The sequence below is a fragment of the Engraulis encrasicolus genome, chromosome 10, assembly GCF_034702125.1.
Source record: "Engraulis encrasicolus isolate BLACKSEA-1 chromosome 10, IST_EnEncr_1.0, whole genome shotgun sequence".
Classification (NCBI taxonomy): Eukaryota; Metazoa; Chordata; class Actinopteri; order Clupeiformes; family Engraulidae; genus Engraulis; species Engraulis encrasicolus.
Window position 1 is genome coordinate 56,428,335 of NC_085866.1, and position 24,264 is coordinate 56,452,598.

A 24,264-nucleotide genomic window follows, 5' to 3' on the forward strand; every position below is an offset into this window, starting at 1 on the left:
CTGCCGATGGCGACAGAGGAGGGGGCTGGAACGCGGCGCTCAGGCAGTTCATGCAGCAGCAACACCAGCGCGAAATGCGGCGAGAGCGAGAAACCCAAGAGCAAGAGCGGCGGCTGAGGGCCCTTCAGTGTCGGTTCGGGCTACTCCAGTCATTTGTCAGTGCGGAGCGGCTGGACGGACGGACGCCATCCGAACCCATCAGCCTGACAGCATCTCGCACAGCCAGCGTGGACCCCTCTGACTACGGCGTAGGAAGAATGAGCAGAATGAGCAGTGTTCCCTCCAACTTCATGACGACATTGGCCGAACAGGCCCCAACCCCATTTCCAAGGGTATGGGCCGCATCGAAGATGACCCCATTTCAACAGGACCAGGTGTTGCAGGGGGCCGATAGCGACTACGTGGTGGTCCACAGCGCCACCTGGGAAGACCACCTGAGCCATCTGAAGGACCTCTTCCATCGCAGTCACCAGGCGAGCTTGGTGATCATCCCGGGCAAGTGTCAGCTGGAAAAAGACTGAGGTCTGCTACCTGGGCTACGTCCTGGGGGGCAGAGTCAAGCCGCAGGTGGACGAAGTGGACGCCCTCCGCAGCTGCCCTCGCCCCACAACCAAGAGGGGCATCCGATTTTTCCTGGGGTTGGACGGCTGATACCTGGCAATGCAGCCCTTCCTGCGGACTTGCATCTCTGCCAGACTTGCCTGTCACGGCTACACATCTTCACAAGGCTCAACACTGCCGCAAACAAAGTTTCAGCACTTATCCTCCTCGACCTCAGTGCCGCCTTTGACACGATAGACCACAACATACTAATTGACCGCCTTGAATCTTGGGTAGGCTTGTCCGGTCACGTCTTAGAGTGGTTCAAAACATATATTACAGGAAGACAGTTTTTTGTCACCATCGGAGAACACGTCTCCAACAAGTATGATGTGCCTTTTGGAGTTGCTCAGGGTAGTTGCTTGGGCCCTCTCCTCTTCTCTCTCTATATGTTGCCCCTGGGCTCCATCATCAGAGAGCACAATGTTGATTTTCATAGCTATGCCGATGACACTCAACTATATATCTCTGTCGAGCCTAGCCAAACCACTGCCATTCATGCCTTGACTAAATGCATGTCTGCCATTACAGATTGGATGAACAGTAACTTCCTAAAATTAAATGAAGATAAAACTGAAGTGTTGCTCATTGGGCCTAAGAAAAAACGTGCAAAACTCCACTCAAGCCTAGGTGACCTAAGCATACACATTAAAGATAAGGTTACTAGCCTAGGTGTGGTCATAGACTCGGATTTGAGCTTTGAGCCTCACATCAACAAGATAACAAAATCTGCTTTTTTCCATCTTAGAAATGTCAACAAAGTGCGCGGCTTGGCCCCCCGACAAGACGCTGAGAAACTTATTCATGCCTTTGTCACCAGTAGGATAGACTACTGCAATGCTCTTTTCTCTGGTCTCCCAAAAAAATTAATTGACAAATTGCAACTCATTCAAAATTCTGCGGCAAGAATCCTAACAAGAACCAGAATGAGAGAGCACATCTCTCCTGTCTTGGCAGACCTGCACTGGTTACCTGTCTCATACAGAATCGACTTTAAGATTCTGCTCACAGTATTTAAAGCATTAAATGGACTTGCCCCTAGCTATATCTCAGACATGCTCTCTTTTTATGCCCCTGCTCGAGCTCTCAGGTCCACTGATGCCAAGCTGCTAAGGACCCCCACCCCCCCCGCAGAAGAAGATCGGCGACGCCGCGTTTGCCTGCTATGCGCCCAAGAGATGGAACACCCTCCCCATCGAGATCCGATCAGCCACCTCCGTCGACTCCTTTAAGAAGCAGCTGAAGACCCACCTCTTCATCCTTGCCAACTCCTAGCTGCCAAGACGTCATAGTGTCCCAGCCGCCGCAGCGCCCTTACTACTCGCAATCCAGCCCTGGCAGGGGGCTCCCCTAGGTGGCCGCTGGTCTCTGCCTGAGGTTTCTTCCTGACTACAGGGGGTCTTTTTTCTCAGACCTCACTGAGCTTTTTTTCCCCCTCACAAACTATGATTCAAGCGAAAGGGAGTTTTTCCTCACCCCTGATGCCACCAGGGGCCGCACCTGAGCGCCCAATCTCTGTGTGACTATCTATGACTTATGATAGGCCCAGCCACTATGGACCTTACACATCTAAGAATCCTGGTCCTAACCTACGCTGACCTTATGACTCTACATTCTCTGTCTATCTCTTCTTCCTCTGCCTTCCTGCTTTTTCTGCCTCTCCTCTATACCTCTCCTTTTAAATCTATCTCTCCTCTCCTTTTAAATCTATCTCTAACAATGTTTTTTCCCATTTGTTAAGCACTTTGAGTTACATGCCTTGTATGACACAGTGCTATACAAATACAATTATTATTATTATTATACCAATGTGTTAGTAGGCCTATAATAGGCCGCAACAGACCTAGAAACGGCCCGATTAAAAATCACACAAACTGTGGAGTAGGTCCATGGATGTTATAGCATCAGAAGTTCATTTTAAGCTCTCTAAACATTTATTACTGACCATAAAATCCCCTAAAGAACACATGAAAGGGCCTTGAATGATTAGGCTGAAATTTATTACAGGCCTATCTAGGCCTATTTGACAGAACAACTATTACTATAGTTACAACGTACCGTCCAGTTTAGGCCTACTCATTTGTGACTGCAGTTATACTGTATAAAGTATGTTTCTTTTTTTTATATCTATTATGGTTTAAGTAGGCCTATAATTATCATTGATTTACCCATTGTCATTGTGACACAGCACTCCACAGCACACAAGTGATCACTGCACACAACGAAATTGCATTCATGCCTCACCCGTGCAAAGGGGCAGCCATGAATGGCGCCCCAAGGGAGCAGTGCGGTGGGACAGTATCATGCTCATGGTAGCTCATGGAGGAGGATGGGGGAGAGCACTGGTTAATTACTCCCCCCACCAACCTGGCGGGTCGTGAGTCGAACCGGCAACCTTTGGGCTACAAGTCTGACACCCTAACCGCTTACCCAATGACATGACAAGGTTGGCTTAGGCTTATGGACAAACCGAATGCTTGCTGCTAGGCTGCCTTTAGAAATAGGAACATTTTAATATACTTGTAACTTGTTATGTACTCTCTATGACTTGTTATGGTCTTTATTTGCTAGATGAAGTGTTTTGCAACAGCCTACATGATAAAACGAAATTGGGATACTGTACTTCTGTCTCATGGAAAAGCCTGTGCACATCACCGGGCCAGTAAATAGCCAAGGTCTATTTTTATTTTTTTGTTTTGTTTGTTTGTTTGTTTTGTACAACCTCACATGGTAACATTGAGGGTATGAAGTCAGAGATATCATTGCATGTTCTCAGATGAAGTGCACACCAGATATAGGCCTATTAGGCCTATAATGCGCTTTTTTAGGGCGAAGGAACTGGAGAGACCCCTGACAGGCAATCCTGTCCTCCAATTCTGCTGCTTTTAGGATTGTGTCTATGATTTTTTTTGCCACTGAATTGAAAACAGGTCTTTTTTTGTGTTATGCCATGTTGTTACTCTTATGAATGTTTTTTTTGCATTCATGAAATTGTAGGCTAATGTCAAATTATTTATTTTAGCCTAATCTAATATTATCTTTTGTTATGTTTACTACTAGTGGTGTAACATAGCCTACTTAGGCCTACCTGTCATAATAATGTGTAGGTCTACATCCTACCTAATACTGTAGGCTACATATTATTATTACTAGGCCTACATTATTATCATCAAGTCTGTAATCATTCATCTTTCTGTAACCTGTGGCCTAACTCTCATGTCGCTGGTACATCTTCAAATGAAGGGAAGGGATCCCCAAAACCTTGCTGATCTTATTCAGCACAGCATAACTCATGCCCAAATTGTGTGCCAAAAGCGCTGTGCGCACTTTTACATCGAAGGCGACATCTCCACAGGTCTGCAGTCGTGTGGACGCATGTCGCCTGTAACCACCCTTTGCTTTACAACTGTTGCACTCAGAAGCAGACTACTGCAAAAGCCCTGGTTGTTTGGATGACTGTTTATTGACAGATCCGATTCGGCATAGTTAGGACACAGATGATCATTATCATCTCATTTAGATGAGAGACGGACCTGCTGGGTCTCGCACTCCTCACAGTTTGCAAACAACTTACGACCGCACGTGCTGTTCCCTGGACGATTATGTGCCAATTCGGCCGGCTGATATATTATCACGGACCTTGCTAAACACAATTGTGTCTTTCTTTTTGTAAACTGTTTCGTACAGCAAAGATATTTTGAAGTTCCCGCAGCAAGCTAAGACAGAAATGTCAAAAAGATAACACGTGAGGCACTGGGCGAATCACGTTAGCAGGGAAGCACCGCCAGCCAATGAATCTACTTTAGTCATCTAAACCCCCCTTCAGAGAGTCAGGATTGGTTGCTGAAAAGAAAGGAAATGCCCATATTTGGATAACACAGCCTTCTGACCGAAACTCAGTGCTTTAAAACCATACCAGACATGACAGATGTCGTGCAAAAAGACAAGACGCGGAACGCGGCCAAAGGCAGAATTCTTGGTAAATTTAGGCGAAAATGGATGCCGCGGTTGAACACTTAAATGTGTAATTTTAACATTTTCTCCATGGTAATATGAAAGATAACAAGTTAAAGATGCAAATTAGCCCAAAATCTCAAATTTGACCAGGGCATGAAAAAATCGATATTTCACCTGCCGTGTCTCGCCTTAAAGACAAATAATTGTGCTAAACAATTCACAATCTTCCCTCCCTTCAGCAGTGTGAGTGGGGGGCCACAGGGAAACACACAGTGGTGTTCTGCATGAGTGTTGGATAGCAAGTCTGCTCTGTGCTCGCAATGGCTCAAGTGGGGAATGTATTGCTCTTAGTGTAACCTACCTTTTGGCAGTATAAATAAATGACAAAATATTGTTTCAACTAAATATTATGAAACTTGAGATCGTTTGACAGCAATATTGGTATCATGATATAAATTTGATATATTGCACAGCCCTACCAGCAAGAATATACTGTAATGCTGTATGTGTGTCTGTGGAGGATGGAGGTGTCTGTTAGGTCAGGCGAGCTTCTAAAGCCGTGGATGCCCAACGGTGCAGATAGTTAATCAAGGGCCTCCTAATCGCACCTCAACTTAGTTTTAGGTAGTTATTTTAATGCACAAGCTGGGCCTATTTCTGTAGTGTTTTGTATATTAAAAACCCCTGGCAATGTGCCACGGACCTACAGGGGTCTCCACACTCAACTTTGGGAACCCACATATGACATGATGTGTAATATTATGTAACCATCAAGTAATAATAATTAAGGGATCCATGAGCTGATGCATACTGTCAACTCAGAGTAAATATTTACGTGTCAATTCAACAGGCCTGTTTGAGCAGCCAATACCTGGCTGCAGGCCATAATTGTTTGTAATCACCAATTGTTTGTCAGGCCTTATTAGAACAGCTAACTATCAGATGATTACCTAACTGCCAATCAGCTGTGCATGCCACCTCTATTTATTATGACTGTTTTTTTTACCTTTGTAAGATGCCTAAAGAAGATCTATCGAAACGTTGCTCCCAATAAATCATAATTCATAAGTCTTTTGCAAGTAGTGTGCAGATCCTTCCCCGCTGAAGTGTTAGTTCCCCATACGTACGGGTATGTGTATCTGGGATTATTTGTGAGAAAATGGAAGTCACACCAGGAAGTCATAACCAGCGTGGTCTTAGTCCTCCACAAGCTTTAGTTCTCATTTCTCATACACGTTACAACATTAGAATGGGGGTATGGCAAGAGCAGGCTACCAAACAAGATTTAGTCAACTCTCTCTCTCTCTCTCTCTCTCTCTCTCTCTCTCTCTCTCTCTCTCTCTCTCTCTCTCTCTCTCTCTCTCTCTCTCTCTCTCTCCCTCTGCCCAACAAAGTCAAAAGGCTGCATAATGTCTAAACTGAGGTTGGGCTTGAAATTGGCTTAATAGCGCCTAGCTACAGTATCTCAATATCTCATGACTAGAGTATTTAGGCATGTGCATGCTGTTGCCCCATTTTGCCTTTGGAGGGCAGTATACCTCTCTTGCTCTCTTTTCCTTTACTCCATCTCTCTCTCTCTCTCTCTCTCTCTCTCTCTCTCTCTCTGTTCAGCTCACTATCTCTATCAGACATCAAATGCTGTGTCAATAACAGCCAGTCCACCCCAGCTCTGTCGGTATGTATTGATTTTGCCTACAGTGCAACACTTCCAAGTGGCTAAAAGAAGAAGAAGAAGAATACACACACACACACACAACTATGCACAGTACAGGCAGACAACTCTAGTTTCACTGCATTTTTTACTTTGTAACTCTGTGATGTGATGTGATCATTCACGAGTGATCCATGAAGAAATCCATAAAGGCCACATGCGGCACAGTAACTGTATCTGAGGTGAGGTATGGCATCTTTACTTTGTAATGCAATGTAGCAAGTCAGGGCATTTTCACATCTACTCCCCCTGTGAGTGAACCAAACTCAGTCCTCTTTAAGTGGACCAAAAAAGTGAGCCGACAGCAAAAGGACTTGGCTCTGTTCTGTTCATATCGTGAGTTTATTACAAAAAGAACCGGCTGCTCTTTCTGGTCCTGGGGCCACATAACAGAAACTTCCTAAGTCTGAAATCCTATCTTATCTTGAGATAGGAAGGGATTTAGGAATTTTGCTATAACAGAAGGAGGTTTCCTAACTTAACTTAGGAAGAAATCCTATCTTATCTTAAGATAGGAATATAGCCATTCCAGAAGCATCCTAAGTTAGGAATATCTTAACTTAGGATGCCTAAGTTAGGAGACCATACACCCTGTCCTAAACTCAGGATACCACTGTTACTTGTGCTTTTTTTGCATTATGCACAATGTCAGCAACATGGGGCATCAAACCAAAACACCTAGAGCAGTGATGCCTGGGTTAATGGGACGGGAGCATTTTGTTTTCAAGAGAGAAAAAATGGCACTGGTACGGTTACCACAGTAGCTTCCCAAACAGGCAGGCTACAATTCCATAGTTGCCTGATGTAGGCCTAAATAATTTTACCATTTGAAGCCTGTCATTGTTTTATCCATGCAATTTACCTTTATTTAGACATTAAAAAAGAAAATAGTTTGAAAGCCAAACACATTTCCTATTAACTAGTGTAGCCTTTGAATTAGGCCTACTTTGACCATGGGGTTTGCACATCAAAGACTGATTTTGCAACGTCCAACAAAAAAGCAACGGACTTCACGTAGCCTAGGCCTACGTTAGTCCAGGACCAGCCCTGTAGACCCGTTCGCAATTTTGAGTTGAGGGCATTTCTCACTGGATTTGAGTTAGTGGGTTCCTAGACATTAAAAATCACGGAGGTGCTCGTCCACCATAGTGCCAGATTTTTCACAATATGGCCGCCAAATATACACAATACACAATATGGCCGCCACTTTTAAACTGTTTATACACATGCCATACATCAATTCTGACCATTTTTTTGGAGAGGAAATCATTTCTGACAATTACATGAGGAGAATGTGTGATTGTGACCTTAAAAGGTCATTGCCAAGGTCAAATTTGCAATTCTGAAGAATGTCAATAGACTTTCATTGATTTCATTAATTTATGATTATTTTGTGTCAGGATAGAGTCAGTATAGTTCTTAAAAGGTCAAGGTCAAGGTCAAGGTCATGTTCCAGGTCTTTTCCCTATTCTGAAGAACTAAGCTTTTTTGATGCGTCAGTCCTCTTTTTGATCATACCCGGTCCTCTAAAGCTCTCCTTAAGTGATTACATCTAGTCACAAGTATAACTTCTCAGGACTCATAAGCGAACCGTACTGAGACCACATCAATAAAGGTCTCGGTATGGTTCACTTCTAAGGGGTCTGGGTACACTTTGGAGCAATGTCATATGCACAGAATATGCTGACTCACAGGTCTGAGTTTGCTTAAAAGGGACGTGGTGTGAAAGCAGCCTCACAGCCCATCCATAAAATGACCCATAAGACCCCCCTCTTGCACTTGTATCTGACCTGGAGTATAAAGTCTGACTTGCAGTATATCTGCCTTGCATTGTGAAGTGATGTACTGTAATGTTTCACGAGTGATCCACCAGTGTCTGATATGGAGTATCTCTACATAATGTAATGTTTTGTTAAAGGTGCACTGTGTAGGATGGTGGCCAGAGTAGGCATTGCAACCATGCTGCTCATTGAAACTGTGCTGTCTGTTGCAAAATTGAATCTTTTCACGAATATTTACTAATAATGAACTAATATTTACTAGTATGACCAAAGAACAGCAAATGCTGCCGCTAAAAATGCCCATTTCTAGAAATTCACATGTATGAAAAAAGTGTCATAATGTGAATGTGAATGTGAATGTGAATGAATTCAATGGTGGTGGTAAGAATTTGTGGAAAAAGGTAGCAATTGTGAATCGGTTGCATGAATTCTGGACAGAAACTTCTAAAAAAAAATTACACAGTGCACCTTTAAGTGATGTACAGTAATGCTTTATGAGTGGTTCACCTGTGTCTGATGTGGAGTATCTCTGCGTGTGCCTGACTCCGTCCATGCAGCCAGTACGCTGGAGCAGGAGCTGGATGGTGAGGGATTCGTGGTCGGAGTAGGGGAACGGCTTATCAGGCACACAGCCCTTAGTGGTGGACATGGACTCACATCTCACACACACACGGTCCGAGCCCTGAAAATGAGGGAAATTATACAGTATATGAAAGTCCATAAAAAGCCAATGAAATGTGATGCTTCTCCAGACAGTATACAAGGAAAATTGAAAGTTTCACTGCTAAACCAAGTGGATAAAACTGCTTGTTGGGGTAGTATAGGCACTTTCCAGAACAATTGTCTACCATCTAAAAGTGTCATTTACTGTGGCCTCATTCACATGCCATTGTGTACCTTCATTAGAATGTAGTCGATCCTGATTCCTTTCTCAAAGGGAAGCAGGTCTTTCTTTTTTGTGAAGGGATTATCATCGATGAGTGTAATGCCATCTTCACATCCCTGTAGGAAATATAGAATGGAATTTCGCAAACATACGCAAACTCAACCCTTATCTTGTCCATAACATTTGATAGTATTATTGCACACCGTGTCATCTGACGCACGCTGTAATAGTCATTGAAAGGCTCATTACCATGGTATTACTCTACTATGACATAACACAGGGCCTTCAGTAATGCACTACAACTCGGTCATTGCCATTCTGGTAACAACAAATGTATAACGCTGTGTGTAAACAGATAAATGCTACTATGAGATAGCATCTAGATAAAATTACTAGATATCAAACTAAAGTTCATTATCCTTATATGATGATGGAGACATACATAGATCCATATTAGTATAGATTATTTAAAAACAATCTGCCTGGTGAAGGTCTTCCAGACCGAGAGCTTGAAGCATCAGTTAAGCTATTTTGCACAGACATGAAGTGTAGCTACAGATTTTTTCCATTTTTACTTTGAAGTCTCTACTAAATCCTGCACCTTTGCAACAGATAAGTGGTCTCCCTTCACTACTTTATTTATAATCACAAACATCTGTGGGCAATTTACAGGGGAACATCCAAATAAATTGCTGCCCAAGGTTAGTCAATCAGTGGCCCAGTTTACATGAGACATTTAATTCAAAATGAATTCAATTCAATTCTGATTAAAGCTTAATTCCGCTTTGAAAACATCATGTAAACACTTAACAATTCGGAATTAAATGAAAACTCAATGTAAACTCGACGGGACTATTCATTCTGAATTATTCATTTGGAATTAGAAACGTCTTGTAAACGTGGCCAGTGACTCACGTCGAAGGTGTCCGTCTCCACGTAGCAGTCCCTGAGTCCAGTGTGGGCCCTGAGGAGGCGGGTGCCCAGGTCCTGCGGGTGCATGTTCAGATCCCCACCCAACACCACCAGGTCTGCATCTGCAGACGTGTGACTAAAGAAACCGATAGACATAGCCAGTCAAATAGAAGTAATACTCTATTCTTAGAAGCTGTTAAAATGTGTATTTGGATATTTTTTAAAAGCACATGGGTTTTGGCCTCTTATTTACAGGTTAGGGTCAGTGACAATTAAGGGTTTGTACAATGAGATATAAAATGTTTCAATACATTATTCTAAACATTTCATCATGTTTCTAAAATGTATATGTTGTATTTCTGTGTGTTTCATGCAATGACAAAGAGCTTTTCAACATTTTTTTAAATAAAATGAATGTCTTGTTGCCCCAAAAATGTCAAATGGCATAATGACAATACAAGATGTAATATTGGGTATTTACTTTCAAATACACAGAATAAAAGTGTGCTTAATATCATTCCATAACTTGAAAAGAGATTACATTTAGATTATTTCATTATGTCACTATGAAATTTCATGCAAAGCAAGAATTATGGTAAGTGTTGGTTACACCAATCGACACAAACCTGTAACCAGTCTGTATCAACCAGTCTGTATCAATTATATTTGTGCATGTGAGGTTCTCTTTCAAATGTGCTAGTGTTGTGAAGTAGCAATATGATACAAAATAAATCTGTGCCGCATAGCAATTGTTGGGTACCCTATCAAGCAAGCAGACTAAAATAAAATATATAAAATATACAAATATCCCATTCAGGGGGTAAAGCACACCAGTCACAATGGAGTTTTTACTTTTATCAACATGTCGTGTTAAAAGCGCAGCTCTGATATGTCGTTGAGACCCCGGCTATTGTTGTGGCAAAGGGGACTGGACTTGCTCTGCCCAGGGGTGCATTTCTAAAAGTGTAGTTGCTAGCCAGTTAGCAACTTGGGTAGTTGCCAATGGGAAATTGCCTCGGAAACAACAAAGCAGCTAACTTAGTTAGCAACTATGGTTTCAAGAAATGCACCCCACATTTGAGCTTGGGCCTGAAACACACTGATACCAAAGAACAAGCTTGTACCACTCAAGTGATGGTGATGAGACAACCACACTAACCATATGGCACAGAAGACACTTTGAATGCTTTTTTACACAATATATTTATATTTGTAGATCATGGCCTTTCAGGTTTTTGTCATCCACTTCAATATTGAAGAAAATGATTAGTTATCTTCTCACCGAATGAAGTTGAGTAGCTCCCAAGACTGTACAGTTCTGTGGGGAAGGTAGTCATCTTTGGCCCTGGAGTACTCTGCATGCAGCTGAAATCCATCACAAACACAAGCACTTTTTTACCTTTTCACCTTTATTTAACCAGGAAGTTCCCATTGAGGTATAAAACCGCTTCTTCCAGGGAATCCTGACCACGACAGCATATGTACGGCAAATATACTCAGACAGTGAATAATAATTTACTATGCAATAAAGTAAGATATTTAATGTCTGTATCGCTATGCAAGAATCAGTAATGTCTAGAGACATGCAGTGTTTAACTCCATATTATTGTAATCATGGCGTACAACCCAGTACAATGTTAACAAATCTTCTCTATGTGACTTACATGTGTAACATAGACATGAGCTTTCATCCCACAGACGTCCATGACGACAAGCCCCACAGCTTTACCTCCAAACCAGTCACCATGGTGAATCTGTATCATAGGGTAAACAAAGGACATGGCTGATTAAAACCTCAAATGACGTGATACAAATGTATAAGAGACAAGTTTTTGGCGGAGGTTGGAGCAAGTCTTTTTTTCGTAACTAATCGTTACTGGATCTATAGATTAGTCGACTATTAAAATAATAGGTAACGCTTTATTTTACGGTACAGTATTTACTATGTACTTTCTGGGTAACAACTGGGTAACAGAGAGAAATTACATGGTACCTAGAATGTAAAAAGGTGGTAATTATGATGTAAATACTATGTAATTACAGGGGAATAGCTCAAAACTTACCATGAAACTACACTGTGTATTTTCTGGGTAACAATTGGGTAACAGAGAGAAATTACCCAATTGTTATCCAGAAAATACACAGTGTAGTTTCATGGTAAGTTTTGAGGTTTTCCCCTGTAATTACATAGTATTTACATCGTAATTATCCCCCTTTTTACATTCTAGGAACCATTTAACTTCTATATGGTACAGTATTTACTGTACTTTCTGGGTAACAACTGGGTAACAGAGAGAAGTTACATGGTACCTAGAATGTAAAAAGGGGGGTAATTACAATGTAAATACTATGTAATTACAGGGGAAACCTCAAAACTTACCATGAAACTACACTGTGTATTTTCTGGGTAACAATTGGGTAACAGAGAGGAATTAGATGGTGTATAAAATTTAAAAGGGGGGTTACTACAAAGTAAATGCTATGTAATTAAGAAGAAAATATCTCATGAATTACTATGAAAGTACGGTGTATTTTCTGGGTAATTATTGTTTGATGGCAATTTAAAAAAGGATGAAAGTACTACATATTTACCTGTTTGTTTTACAGCAATACCACATTTAATTACTAGGTTAATGTGCTGCTCTGGATGGTCATTACACAACTCCAAAGTCAGAACTTACAAGGAACAGTATTTCATTGTAGTTACTGTGTTTATCACCATACATACCCATTTATTGCATGGGTAAATGTGGTACTTACCTGACAAAACAATTGCTGATGTCACACATTGCCATGGGCTTTATCTTCATTCTTGTAGCCGTTGAGTCAAAAGTGTTTGGTAAGTACATGGTAGGTTTCTGCACTGTTACCAAGTAACATATATTTATTTACCAGGTAAAAAAGGGGAAACTGTACTGTAAAGTAAAGTGAATGCTCTTACCAAAGTATTACCAATTTCTTACCAAGTAATTAAACTTGTTTCATAAATCATGTAAGTGCATGGTAAGTTTCTGCACTGTAACCGAGTTACAAATATTCAGCTACCAGGTAAAGAAGGGGAAACTGTACTGTAAAGTAAAGCGAATGCTCTTACCAAAGTATTACCAATTTCTTACCAAGAAAATAAACTTGCTATGGTAAGTATCTGCACTGTTACCAAGTAACAGATATTCAGTTACTAGGTAAAAAAGGGGAAACTGTACTGTAAAGTAAAGCGAACGCTCTTACCAAAGTATTACCAATTTCTTACCAAGAAAATAAACTTGTTATATATCATGTAAGTACATGGTAAGTATCTGCACTGTTACCAAGTAACAGATATTCAGTTACCAGGTAAAGAAGGGGAAACTGTACTGTAAAGTAAAGCGAACGCTCTTACCAATTTCTTACCAAGCAATTAAACTTATTTCATGTATCATGCAAGTAGGCCTACATGGTACGTTTCTGCACTGTTACCAAGTTACAGATATTCAGTTACCAGGTAAAGAAGGGGAAACTGTACTGTAAATTAAAGCGAACGCTCTTACCAAAGTATTACCAATTTCTTACCACACAATTAAACTTGTTTCATATCATATAGGCCTAAGTACATGGTAAGTATCAGCACTACCAAATTACAGATATTCAGTTACCAGGTAAAGAAGGGGAAACTGTTCTCATAGGACTCTGTGTTAATTGCTAGCATGGAGGTAACATTTGCACTGATGTAGTCAGAGAACGGCAGGAAGTACAGGAGAAAGGTATAACCCAATAACTTAACTCAAGGGGAAATGTAATATGAGCTCATTTCCAAACATGGGACAGTATCACTTTAACATCCGAGTTGGCAGCAGATATAAAGACTCATCAGACCAGGCCTACATTTTTTACAATACAAGACTAGAGAAAGTATTGCCTGGACTGTTTCTGCTGCCAACTCGGATGGCTGCCTTGTTCCACACACACACAGGTGCATATATTTTATTATTATTATTATTATTTCATTCCAGAATTCCTGCTGCCCGTTCTTCATTTCCATTTTCATGAATATCACTTTCCAATTTCTAGGTATTATGACAGCACACATTGCAATTTTCATCAATGAAAAAATGAAAAGGGGGATTTTCTCCATGATCCTCAATTTTTAATTTAGAAACAGTCATTTTTAGCTGCAAAACTTACTATGTTCATGTAACCCAGTTGACAAATGCATATTAAAAACGTATTAGTTGATTAAATAGCATAAATAGTAAAATGGGATAATAAATAGTGATAATACTGATAAGGCAATTCATGAATGAAGGTTTGGTATCGTTAAAAACACGATTAACATAGCAGGACTTTTACTGTGACAGTTACGTTATGGGACTTTTATTTTGACATGCGTTTCCACGCATTCAGCTTTCCGTGGAGCCGTTCCAGTCAGTTGAGCTGAGAAGAGCTCGAAAGCTGAAGGAAAGACTTCGTTTCTTCGGCTCCACCTTGGAGCTAGATATTGATAGAAAATTAATTCTAAGTTAAAGATACCTACTTCTAAGTTTCATTTTGGACCACCGAGCGACCTGCTCTGTAAATCTTTTGTGTTTTGAAGAGCAAGAAGCTGCGCTTCGTCGTGTATTGTTTCTGTTGAATCGTCTCGGTAAGGCAACCACCTGTATTTTCCCTACGGATGTAACTTGAGTGTTATTGCTTATCACTGTGAAATACTTCGGTGAAACCTCAGAATTGTATTTTGTTTTGTTAATACTTGTTGTGTTTAGTGTGAAAAGGGTATAGTTTGGTTGAATTGAGTATAAGTTTAAAGCTTGGAATGAGCGGCCTGTAATTCACATGCTTGTGATCACGCACCCAGCAAGTGCGAGGGGAGAGGTCTGAAGTGAACAAGTCCTCCTGATCATTACTGTGCTCGGCAATATCTGTGTGTAATTCCCGCGGTTTCAGTACCGAGTGATGTTTTTCATAGTATTCATCCTGTTATTTGATAATGGTTATGTAACTGAATGGTATGCAATGCTTTTCAGTATAAGTGAAGTGTATGCGGTTTGCATATATTTTCCTTTGAGAAGATTGATATTAATGTTGTACAACCAGAGGTGGAAAGAGTACCGAAAATTGTAGGCCTACTCAAGTAAAAGTAGGCTATCTTTAGGCTACTTTGCCTAAATCCTGCTCGAGTAAAAGTAAAAGTAGGCCTACCTATCTAAAAATCTACTCAAGTAAAAGTAAAAAGTACTTCACTTAAAAATGCAATTTGAGTAAAAGTACTTAGTTACATTTAATTAGCTTTTCTAGACAATGTAATGTTTCTTTTTCTTGAATATCGTCCTCCATAACCTCTATCTCTTGCTTGGCACCAGCCATCATCCAATACATTGATCCAAGATAGTACAATAGTGAAAATGCTGTGTGCCATCCTGCATCATCTTTCATTTCCGGCAGATTGTGGCATTATTTTGCGTGGCATTTTGTCTATTTTTTTACTCAGTACTCAGGCCAGGTTCCAGTGTAATTGAGTTAACAACTTGGGTCAAAATGTACTCAAGTACTAGTTAAAGTATTAATTTTAAAAACTACTTAAAAAGTTCAAAGTACTCATAAATGCTACTCAAGTACAATACTTGAGTAAATGTAATTAGTTACTTTCCACCCCTGTGTAGGCCTACAACTACTTTAAGTTTAAACTGTTTGAACTGATATTTGATAAGAAATGTGAACATTGTCCTGTGTACATGTGTAGCTTAACTAAGGGTATGGTTACACAGGTGAAGTTTTTTGGACCTGGATTCCGCTGTGGATTGATGACTGCGTTTGATGGCGAGCCACCCACCCCATTGAGTCGGATCCTGTCCTGTGTCATTGTACGTGGCGCATATGTGGTAGGGTTGTGACCTGCCTGTGTCACAACAACACTGACTGACTGACTTGAGTTGTTACTTTAACGGTTTACAAACTGAACTAAGGCCTTGAACTGAACGGAACTACTATAAAGGAACTACTTTTTCTTTTCTTTTTCTTGAACAACTGAAAGGAACTCTTTTCTCTTTGAGGATTTAAAGGACTGATTTAAAGGACTGTTCCCAACTTTTGGAAAATAGACAATTACTCACTTTTGAAGGACAATTCATTTTATTTTATTTTAAAGGGTCAATTTTTTTCTTTTATTTTGGGAATATGTACATATTTTCTACCTTGCAATTCATAACTAAAGAAAGAAAAAAAGTATATCCTTGTGTGGTGTCTTTTAATTGCACTTATCTTTTTGCACTCTCCCAGAGCCTAGTGTCTTTATTCTCTAGCTATTGAACCTGGCCTATCATCGACATGTACATACCTAGTAGTGGGTTACATTCATACTAGTATATATTAGTTTATCACCTAAACATAATAAAATTTGGCAATAAGCAGCACAGTTCCAATGAGCAGCATAGTTGCAATACTGTCGTTTGCCACAATATACAATAAAAAAAAATGATTTCCACAATAATGCTTTGATTTGCTTTTGATGTATTTTTTTTCCCTTCTTTACCTGGTAAATGAATATCTGTAACTCGGTAACAGTGCAGAAACCTACCATGTACTTACATGATATATGAAACACGTTTACTTTCTTGGTAAGAAATTGGTAATACTTTGGTAAGAGCGTTCACTTTACTTTACAGTACAGTTTCCCCTTCTTTACCTGGTAACTGAATATCTGTAACTCGGTAACAGTGCAGAAACTTACCATGTACTTACATGATACATGAAATAAGTTTAATTGCTTGGTAAGAAATTGGTAATACTTTGGTAAGAGCGTTCACTTTACTTTACAGTACAGTTTCCCTTTCTTTACCTGGTAACTGAATATCTGTTACTTGGTAACAGTGCAGATACTTACCATGTACTTACATGATATATAACAAGTTTATTTTCTTGGTAAGAAATTGGTAATACTTTGGTAAGAGCGTTCGCTTTACTTTACAGTACAGTTTCCCCTTCTTTACCTAGTAGCTGAATATCTGTAACTCGGTAACAGTGCAGAAACTTACCATGTACTTACATGATAGGCCTACATGAAATAAGTATAATTGCTTGGTAAGAAATTGGTAATACTTTGGTAAGAGCGTTCGCTTTACTTTACAGTACAGTTTCCCCTTCTTTACCTGGTAACTGAATATCTGTAACTCGGTAACAGTGCAGAAACTTACCATGTACTTACATGATACATGGAATAAGTATAATTGCTTGGTAAGAAATTGGTAATACTTTGGTAAGAGCGTTCGCTTTACTTTACAGTACAGTTTCCCCTTCTTTACCTGGTAACGGAATATCTGTTACTCGGTAACAGTGCAGAAACTTACCATGTACTTACATGATACATGAAATAAGTATAATTGCTTGGTAAAAAATTGGTAATACTTTGGTAAGAGCGTTCGCTTTACTTTACAGTACAGTTTCCCCTTCTTTACCTGGTAACTGAATATCTGTTACTTGGTAACAGTGCAGATACTTACCATAGCAAGTTTATTTTCTTGGTAAGAAATTGGTAATACTTTGGTAAGAGCGTTCGCTTTACTTTACAGTACAGTTTCCCCTTCTTTACCTAGTAACTGAATATCTGTAACTCGGTAACAGTGCAGAAACTTACCATGTACTTACATGATTTATGAAACAAGTTTAATTACTTGGTAAGAAATTGGTAATACTTTGGTAAGAGCATTCACTTTACTTTACAGTACAGTTTCCCCTTTTTTACCTGGTAAATAAATATATGTTACTTGGTAACAGTGCAGAAACCTACCATGTACTTACCAAACACTTTTGACTCAACGGCTACAAGAATGAAGATAAAGCCCATGGCAATGTGTGACATCAGCAATTGTTTTGTCAGGTAAGTACCACATTTACCCATGCAATAAATGGGTATGTATGGTGATAAACACAGTAACTACAATGAAATACTGTTCCTTGTAAGTTCTGACTTTGGAGTTGTGTAATGACCATCCAGAGCAGCACATTAACCTAGTAATTAAATGTGGTATTGCTGTAAAACAAACAGGTAAATAGGTAGTACTTTCATCCTTTTTTAAATTGCCATCAAACAATAATTACCCAGAAAATACACAGTGTAGTGTCATGGTAAGTTTTGAGGTTTTTCCCTCTAATGACATAGTATTTACATCGTAATTACCCCCCTTTTTACATTCTAGGTACCATGTAACTTCTCTCTGTTACCCAGTTGTTACCCAGAAAGTACATAGTAAATACTGTACCGTAGAGAGAAGTTACATGGTACCTAGAATGGAAAAAAGGGGGTAATTACGATGTAAATACTATGTAATTACAGGGGAAAACACAAAACTTACCAAGAAACTACACTGTGTATTTTCACGGTAACTTTTGAGTTTTTTCCTCTGTAATTACACAGTATTTACATCGTATTTACCCCCTTTTTACATTCTAGGTACCATGTAATTTCCCTCTGTTACCTAGTTGTTACCCAGAAAGTACATAGTAAATACTGTACCGTAAAATAAAGCGTTACCAATAACCATTAGTTGCAGCCCTTAAAGTGACTTACAGATGTGTTTTAGTACAACTTGGACTTAAATTTATCCTAATGACTTGAGGATTTTAAGTGTGTCATTCATTATATTGTCGACATTTCCATATACACTGTACATAGTACCATACAGTATGGTCAGAAGCTCTTCACCATCCTGCCATCTGGCAGATGCTTTAGGACACTGCGTACCCGCACTACAAGACTGAAGGACAGTTTCTATCCCACTAACATCAGACTTATGAACTCCATGTGTCACCTATATCTTTATATTTTTATCTACTTTTTTATTACATTAGTTATACTGTTAAACTTATCTTTACTTTTGTAGGCATCTACTAGTTGTTGCAGTAGTAGTAGTACAGCTGGGCATAATTTGTGTATAGTAGCCTATATAGTACAGTATCCTGAAATACATGATGATGCATCCATGTATCAATAAAGCATACAGGAGTGTTGTGTCAGCTCACCATGTATGGGTATCCATTGAGGGAGTACTGGTAGAGAAGGGCATCTTCAATACGGTGTTTGGAGAGCACTGCCAGTCCACTGCCGATAACACCACTGGAAACACACAAAGGAAGACAGTCACACTATATGTGGTCACAAATCAATCAATCAATCAATCAATCAATCAATCAATCAATCAATCAATCAATCAATCAAAATGACGTATATAGCACATTATCATACATAATTGTCATTCAATGTGCTAAAGATTAGAGAAACAGAAATGAGGAGAAAAAGAAACTATATTGTGTTATACTGCAGATTGTAGATGATTAACTAGCACCAAAGGCAGATGAGAATAAAGCTGTTTTTAATTTCTTTTTAAAACAAGATACTGTTGGTTGGGGCAGTTCTGATTTGGACAGGAAGCTGGTTCCAACATTTTGCAGCCTAATGACTAAATGCCATGTTTGGGCAAATGAAGATGTAATGTACTGTATGTGGTCACAAATAACATTGCACTGTACTGTAAGTGGTCACGGTTAATCTGTGATTTGGATTAAGATAGCTACATAGTATCTGTTACAGTACAACATATCATATACTATACATTGGCTGCCTACTGCAGTCTGGAGGTTTATAAAATCAGTTGCATAATTAAAAGGCAGCAGATGGATGCTGCAGTGGATAAGCCATCTGAAATGAAGACATGCAGTACAGCAGTGGCTCCCAAACCTTTTTCAGTGGGGAACCCCGTTTGGTTTGAAGAAAAGTCTAGGTGGCTGCAAGACTAAAAGATCTCCTAAACCTTTCGGTGGAGCACATAGAGAGGGAGAGCCTTTGGCTCCTGCCACTTTTCGTGAACATGCTGAACAGTGGGTGGTTGTCCATACTCAGCATAAAATTTGCTCCACCGAATTAAAACATACTCCAGTGAAGGACCCCGCTTTCTTCATAAGCTTATTATTTAGCCTGTTTCTGTCCTCAAGTGATATCCCTCCACCCCAGCACAGAGCTGCAGGCAAAAGGCATGGTTTACTGCAGTATTACTCAACCCTTCCAAACGTTTCAATAATATCTTGTTGTGCCACACACAACATAAGCAACATTTATTATGTTGATTTGATATTTTTACTGTGTGTGTGCCGTGTACGTGTTCACATGTGTGTCTGTCTCCTGGAATGTGTACTACGTACGTCTATATGGAGGAGTGTGTATATGTGTCTATATGTGTGTGCATGTTTTTGAATATCTGTGTGTGTGTGTGCAAGTATGTGTGTGTGTGTGTGTGTGTGTGTGTGTGTGTGTGTGTGTGTGTGTGTGTGTGTGTGTGTGTGTGTGTGTGTGTGTGTGTGTGTGTGCCCGCGCGCGCGTGCATGCATGCTTGTGCATAATCTGTGCATGTGTTTCCCGAGGATTTAAGGTTCTTTCTTTTGAGTTCAGACAAGGCTGGGCTTATAAATTCCATTCCATTCACCGTTGCGAAGTAGGTCACGTCTGACTACCCTGATTAATCGGCCAACACCGTACTGCCGCACACTGCCCCACACCGCTCCTGGGCTACCACTCTTTACACCACACATGCAGTTGGGGGTACCACTATTTTACACCACACATGCAGTTAGGTGCACCACTATTTTACACCACACATGCAGTTGGGGGTATCACTATTTTACATCACTGCCAAAAGGTAGGTTATGCCCAGGAGAAGAAAGGAGTCACCGGAGCATCTTCAGATGTGGAAAAGAACTTGTTTTATTGGGCAAGCGCCAAGACTAACGTTTCGACGTTCACACGTCTTCTTCAGAGTCAATATGTAGGTTATGCCCAGTATGCCCAATACAATGCCCTTCACTTGAGCCATTGCGAGCACGGAGCAGACTTGCTGCTACCCAACACTCATGCAGAACACCACTGTGTGTTTCTCTATGGCCCTCCACTCACACTGCTGAAGATTGTGAAATGTTTAGCATTTGTAGCTTAGTTTTCCTTCTTTACCTTCTGAAGTAGTATGAGAAGGGATAAGAGGTAGTCAGGGCCTGCTTCAGGAAGAGGTAGTCACTCTCACTCCACACCTTCAGAAGAGACAATACAGAAAGACACAACTTACTGTCTTCACATGAAGTACAAATACACACATTTACAAAACAATGAATTCACATGTATGCAATGTTATGTAAAGACTTTAAGAACATCCGAATTAAATGGAATTCAAATAAATGAATGATATTGAACTGAACCACACAGTCTCAGGGGTGATAGTGAAAAAAAAATCCTGAGCCTGAAGTTTTTTCCCCGCCTCTAACGACGACGACAACATACTGCATAGTGACGTAACATAGGCCTATTTTGACACATTATTCAACATTATTCAACATTTCACATTTAATAGCCTGTGTATGACCATTATTCAAGCCTGATAGTAGAAGAAAACCCTGAACCTGTAACACTTTCTGAGATAAGAATAACCTAATGGCTAATTATTATCAATGTTTTTTTTCAAACTCTGTCTAGCCTGAAATCAGGCATTGAGCCTGAATACTATCAGCCCTGCAGTCTTATAGTAAAAGTGGACTCTGCAGTGCATTGCACAGTGTGCCAATTTAATTGAGCTGCATTTATTTGAATAGCGTGCATTTGTCAGTGGGAGATTACTTTTGTGCATACAGTATGTCAACGGGACATGCACTTCACTGTCACTGGCAAGAGAGTACCTCCCCTTCCTTACCGCAGCAATGCAATATCATACCAGTGATGGCCACTCCATCACACAGTCACACAGCAGTAGTCCACCTCACACTGCAGTGCAACATGATCCTGGAGATGGTCACTTCACATTACTCAGTTCAATAAAGAGCCATATTGTACCTCCTGCAATGCTGCCCTACAAAGGCAAAGTGCAGTAACTACACCCTTTGTCAAAATTGAGTTAAGACTGATAATGGTTGTCATTGCACCTCCTTTATCTTGTGACAAAGCTTTTTGGTCCAAATTGGTCCAGTTTTAGAGATATTGCAATGTCATATTTGCAGTAACTACAATATCCAACCCAATACCAAGGCTTTGAAGGCATATTTCTCAGTTTCAGTGTAGGCATAGTTACTGCACTTTGCCATTGTAGGGCAGAATGGTGCAATGTCTTGCATAGTATGTTGTGAACACGGCCCGCAGCAATGTAATGCCATACCAGTGATGAACTCCATGATATCTTTGTCTCGTAAATGGCCACATTTCCTGCAGCAGTGCACTATAACACTACATGTACTTTTGGCCACCCCATCACTCAGCCTAATACCTCCTGCAATAGTTCAATGTCGTGTGTTTACTGGTCATGACATAGAGGGCATGGAGGCCATACCTCCTGCAGCAGAGCAATGTCTTAGCCGATCCATCACTAATGGTGAATGTCCACGTCACATAGCAACACCAAACACCATACACTACCCTCCTCAAAGACATTTTGATAACTATAGGCTACAATGATGTGAAACAACTCTTGAACTTTTGACACGTCACAATGATAGTTCAGATGCGCTGCAACACAACACAGCGGCGAAAAGCCATTCTATACCTCCTGCAGCAGTCTACATGTCATAGTCTACACCACCATAGGTTAGAGAAAGAAAGTCATTCTATACCTCCTGCAGCAGTCTAGAGAAGGGAAAGAAAGCCATTCTATACCTCCTGCAGCAGTGCAATGTCATGCTGTTCCCTGTCCAGCATCTCGGCCAGCATCTGGTAGCGCTGGGCACAGTGCCGACTCAGGTGACGGATCCCCCTGACAGATAAACCACAGTGAGCATATATTGTAAATATTACTTTCTAGCATAATATGCTTATAATATAAATTATTATATTTTACAACTGCAAATTAAGCTGTTTCCGCCTAACTGTTCAAACAAATACAACATCCTCGCACACCAAATCAGAAAAACTGTGTAGATACATTGCAAAACCCTACACGTCTTGCTTAACTCAACATACAGTTGGAAAATGAAATGTTTTTGTGCCGAATCGTTAACACGCCCATCACACTACTACCACACATTGCAGCAACTAGACACAGAGAGTTAAACACACTTTGCTTCCTGATTTCTGTACTCAAAAAGTATGTACTTCTGAGGAGGTTAGGAGTCTAGGAGTGTGTTCATGTGTGTGTAATTGAGTACAGTGTAAAGCATTGAGTTGTGTTCAATTTATGCAAAATGAGTGTTGTGCAATGGATTGTTTTTGTTACATTTTGTAAAGTGTGTGTTAAAAATTGTAAACTGAGGGCAAAGCAGTTTTGTGTTATTAGTTTGGTTAATTTGATTAGACTATATGTTTGTGCATCTGTGTGAAGAGTTCCACAAACGGCCAATGAGTGATTTAGTGGATGAAACAGACAGTGAGGTAAAGCAGATATTCATCAAATGTACTTAAGAAAACATGGTTTGTAAACTATCACAAATAAACCACGAGACAGACATCTGCACAATTAAAGCACACATATGCAAGGCCACACACACACACACACACACGCATGCACGCACGCACACACACACACACACACACACACACACACACACACACACACACACACACACACACACACACACACACACACACACACACACACACACACCCTGTAATAGGTAATGTTGCATTGGTCAATACGATTTTCGGATCTTTGTTGAATGAAACATTTCAAAAATTGAAGCTTCAAACCAAGTTTAGGTTTTCATATTGGTCCAGGCTAAACAACAATTCAAGTGTAAAAATGCAATGTAGATAATACGATGCATGATGGATGATGATGGATGATAGATTTTCCTGAATACTGCACCGACCCTTACAGGATATGATGATAAGTCAATATTGTATCTGTATAATTGACCTTCACTCACACTCACACACACACACACACACACACACACACACACACACACACACACACACACACACACACACACAGGCAAACAAACTAAATCAGATTCACAAATACACAGATAAGAGGAGAGTCAGCAAGCACACAATCAGACAGACTGACAGACACAAAGGCACCCCAATCCTATCTCTCCAAAACAAAAGAGTGAGTGGGCGTGTTATTGACTACAGAGTGCATTAGACTTATTAAAAACAACAACAGCAGCAGCAGCAGCAGCAGCAGCAGCATCCAGTCACTGTGACAGCATATCTGGGTTGGGCTATAGGCCCACTGATGGGAGTGTTTAGAACTTTAATTGTTTGCCCCCTTCTCTTCTTTTCTCTTCTCTTCTCTTCTTTTCTCTTCTCTTCTCTTCTCTTCTCTTCTCTTCTCTTCCCCAGGGTTCTAGAACGTTGCTGACAATGCAGCCCCCAGTAGCCTGGGAGGCCCCGGCCCAGCATCATGTGACCCACACTGCTGACTACAGCGACAAAGTTTTGCTCTGTCCGCTCAAAAATGTGTAGTTTCAAAGGCATTTCA

The 24,264-nt window shown here is 40.4% G+C and overlaps 1 protein-coding gene and 1 long non-coding RNA gene across 2 annotated transcripts in view; one reads left to right on the plus strand and one right to left on the minus strand.

Annotated features, from left to right (window-relative positions):
• Positions 1 to 24,264, minus strand: part of smpd2a (sphingomyelin phosphodiesterase 2a) — a 34,582-nt gene that overhangs the window by 9,092 nt on the left and 1,226 nt on the right. Inside the window, exons 3-10 of the mRNA XM_063207738.1 lie at positions 22,500 to 22,596; positions 20,817 to 20,893; positions 18,839 to 18,932; positions 11,512 to 11,601; positions 11,130 to 11,212; positions 9,851 to 9,983; positions 8,947 to 9,051; positions 8,557 to 8,731 (exon numbers count right to left, since the gene is read on the minus strand). Coding sequence (XP_063063808.1) covers positions 8,557 to 8,731; positions 8,947 to 9,051; positions 9,851 to 9,983; positions 11,130 to 11,212; positions 11,512 to 11,601; positions 18,839 to 18,932; positions 20,817 to 20,893; positions 22,500 to 22,596 — 854 coding nt within the window. The remainder of the gene's footprint in view (positions 1 to 8,556; positions 8,732 to 8,946; positions 9,052 to 9,850; positions 9,984 to 11,129; positions 11,213 to 11,511; positions 11,602 to 18,838; positions 18,933 to 20,816; positions 20,894 to 22,499; positions 22,597 to 24,264) is intronic.
• Positions 13,403 to 16,048, plus strand: LOC134456368 (uncharacterized). Its single transcript, XR_010036323.1, has 2 exons — positions 13,403 to 14,465; positions 15,589 to 16,048. It is a non-coding gene; the product is annotated as an uncharacterized LOC134456368 (long non-coding RNA).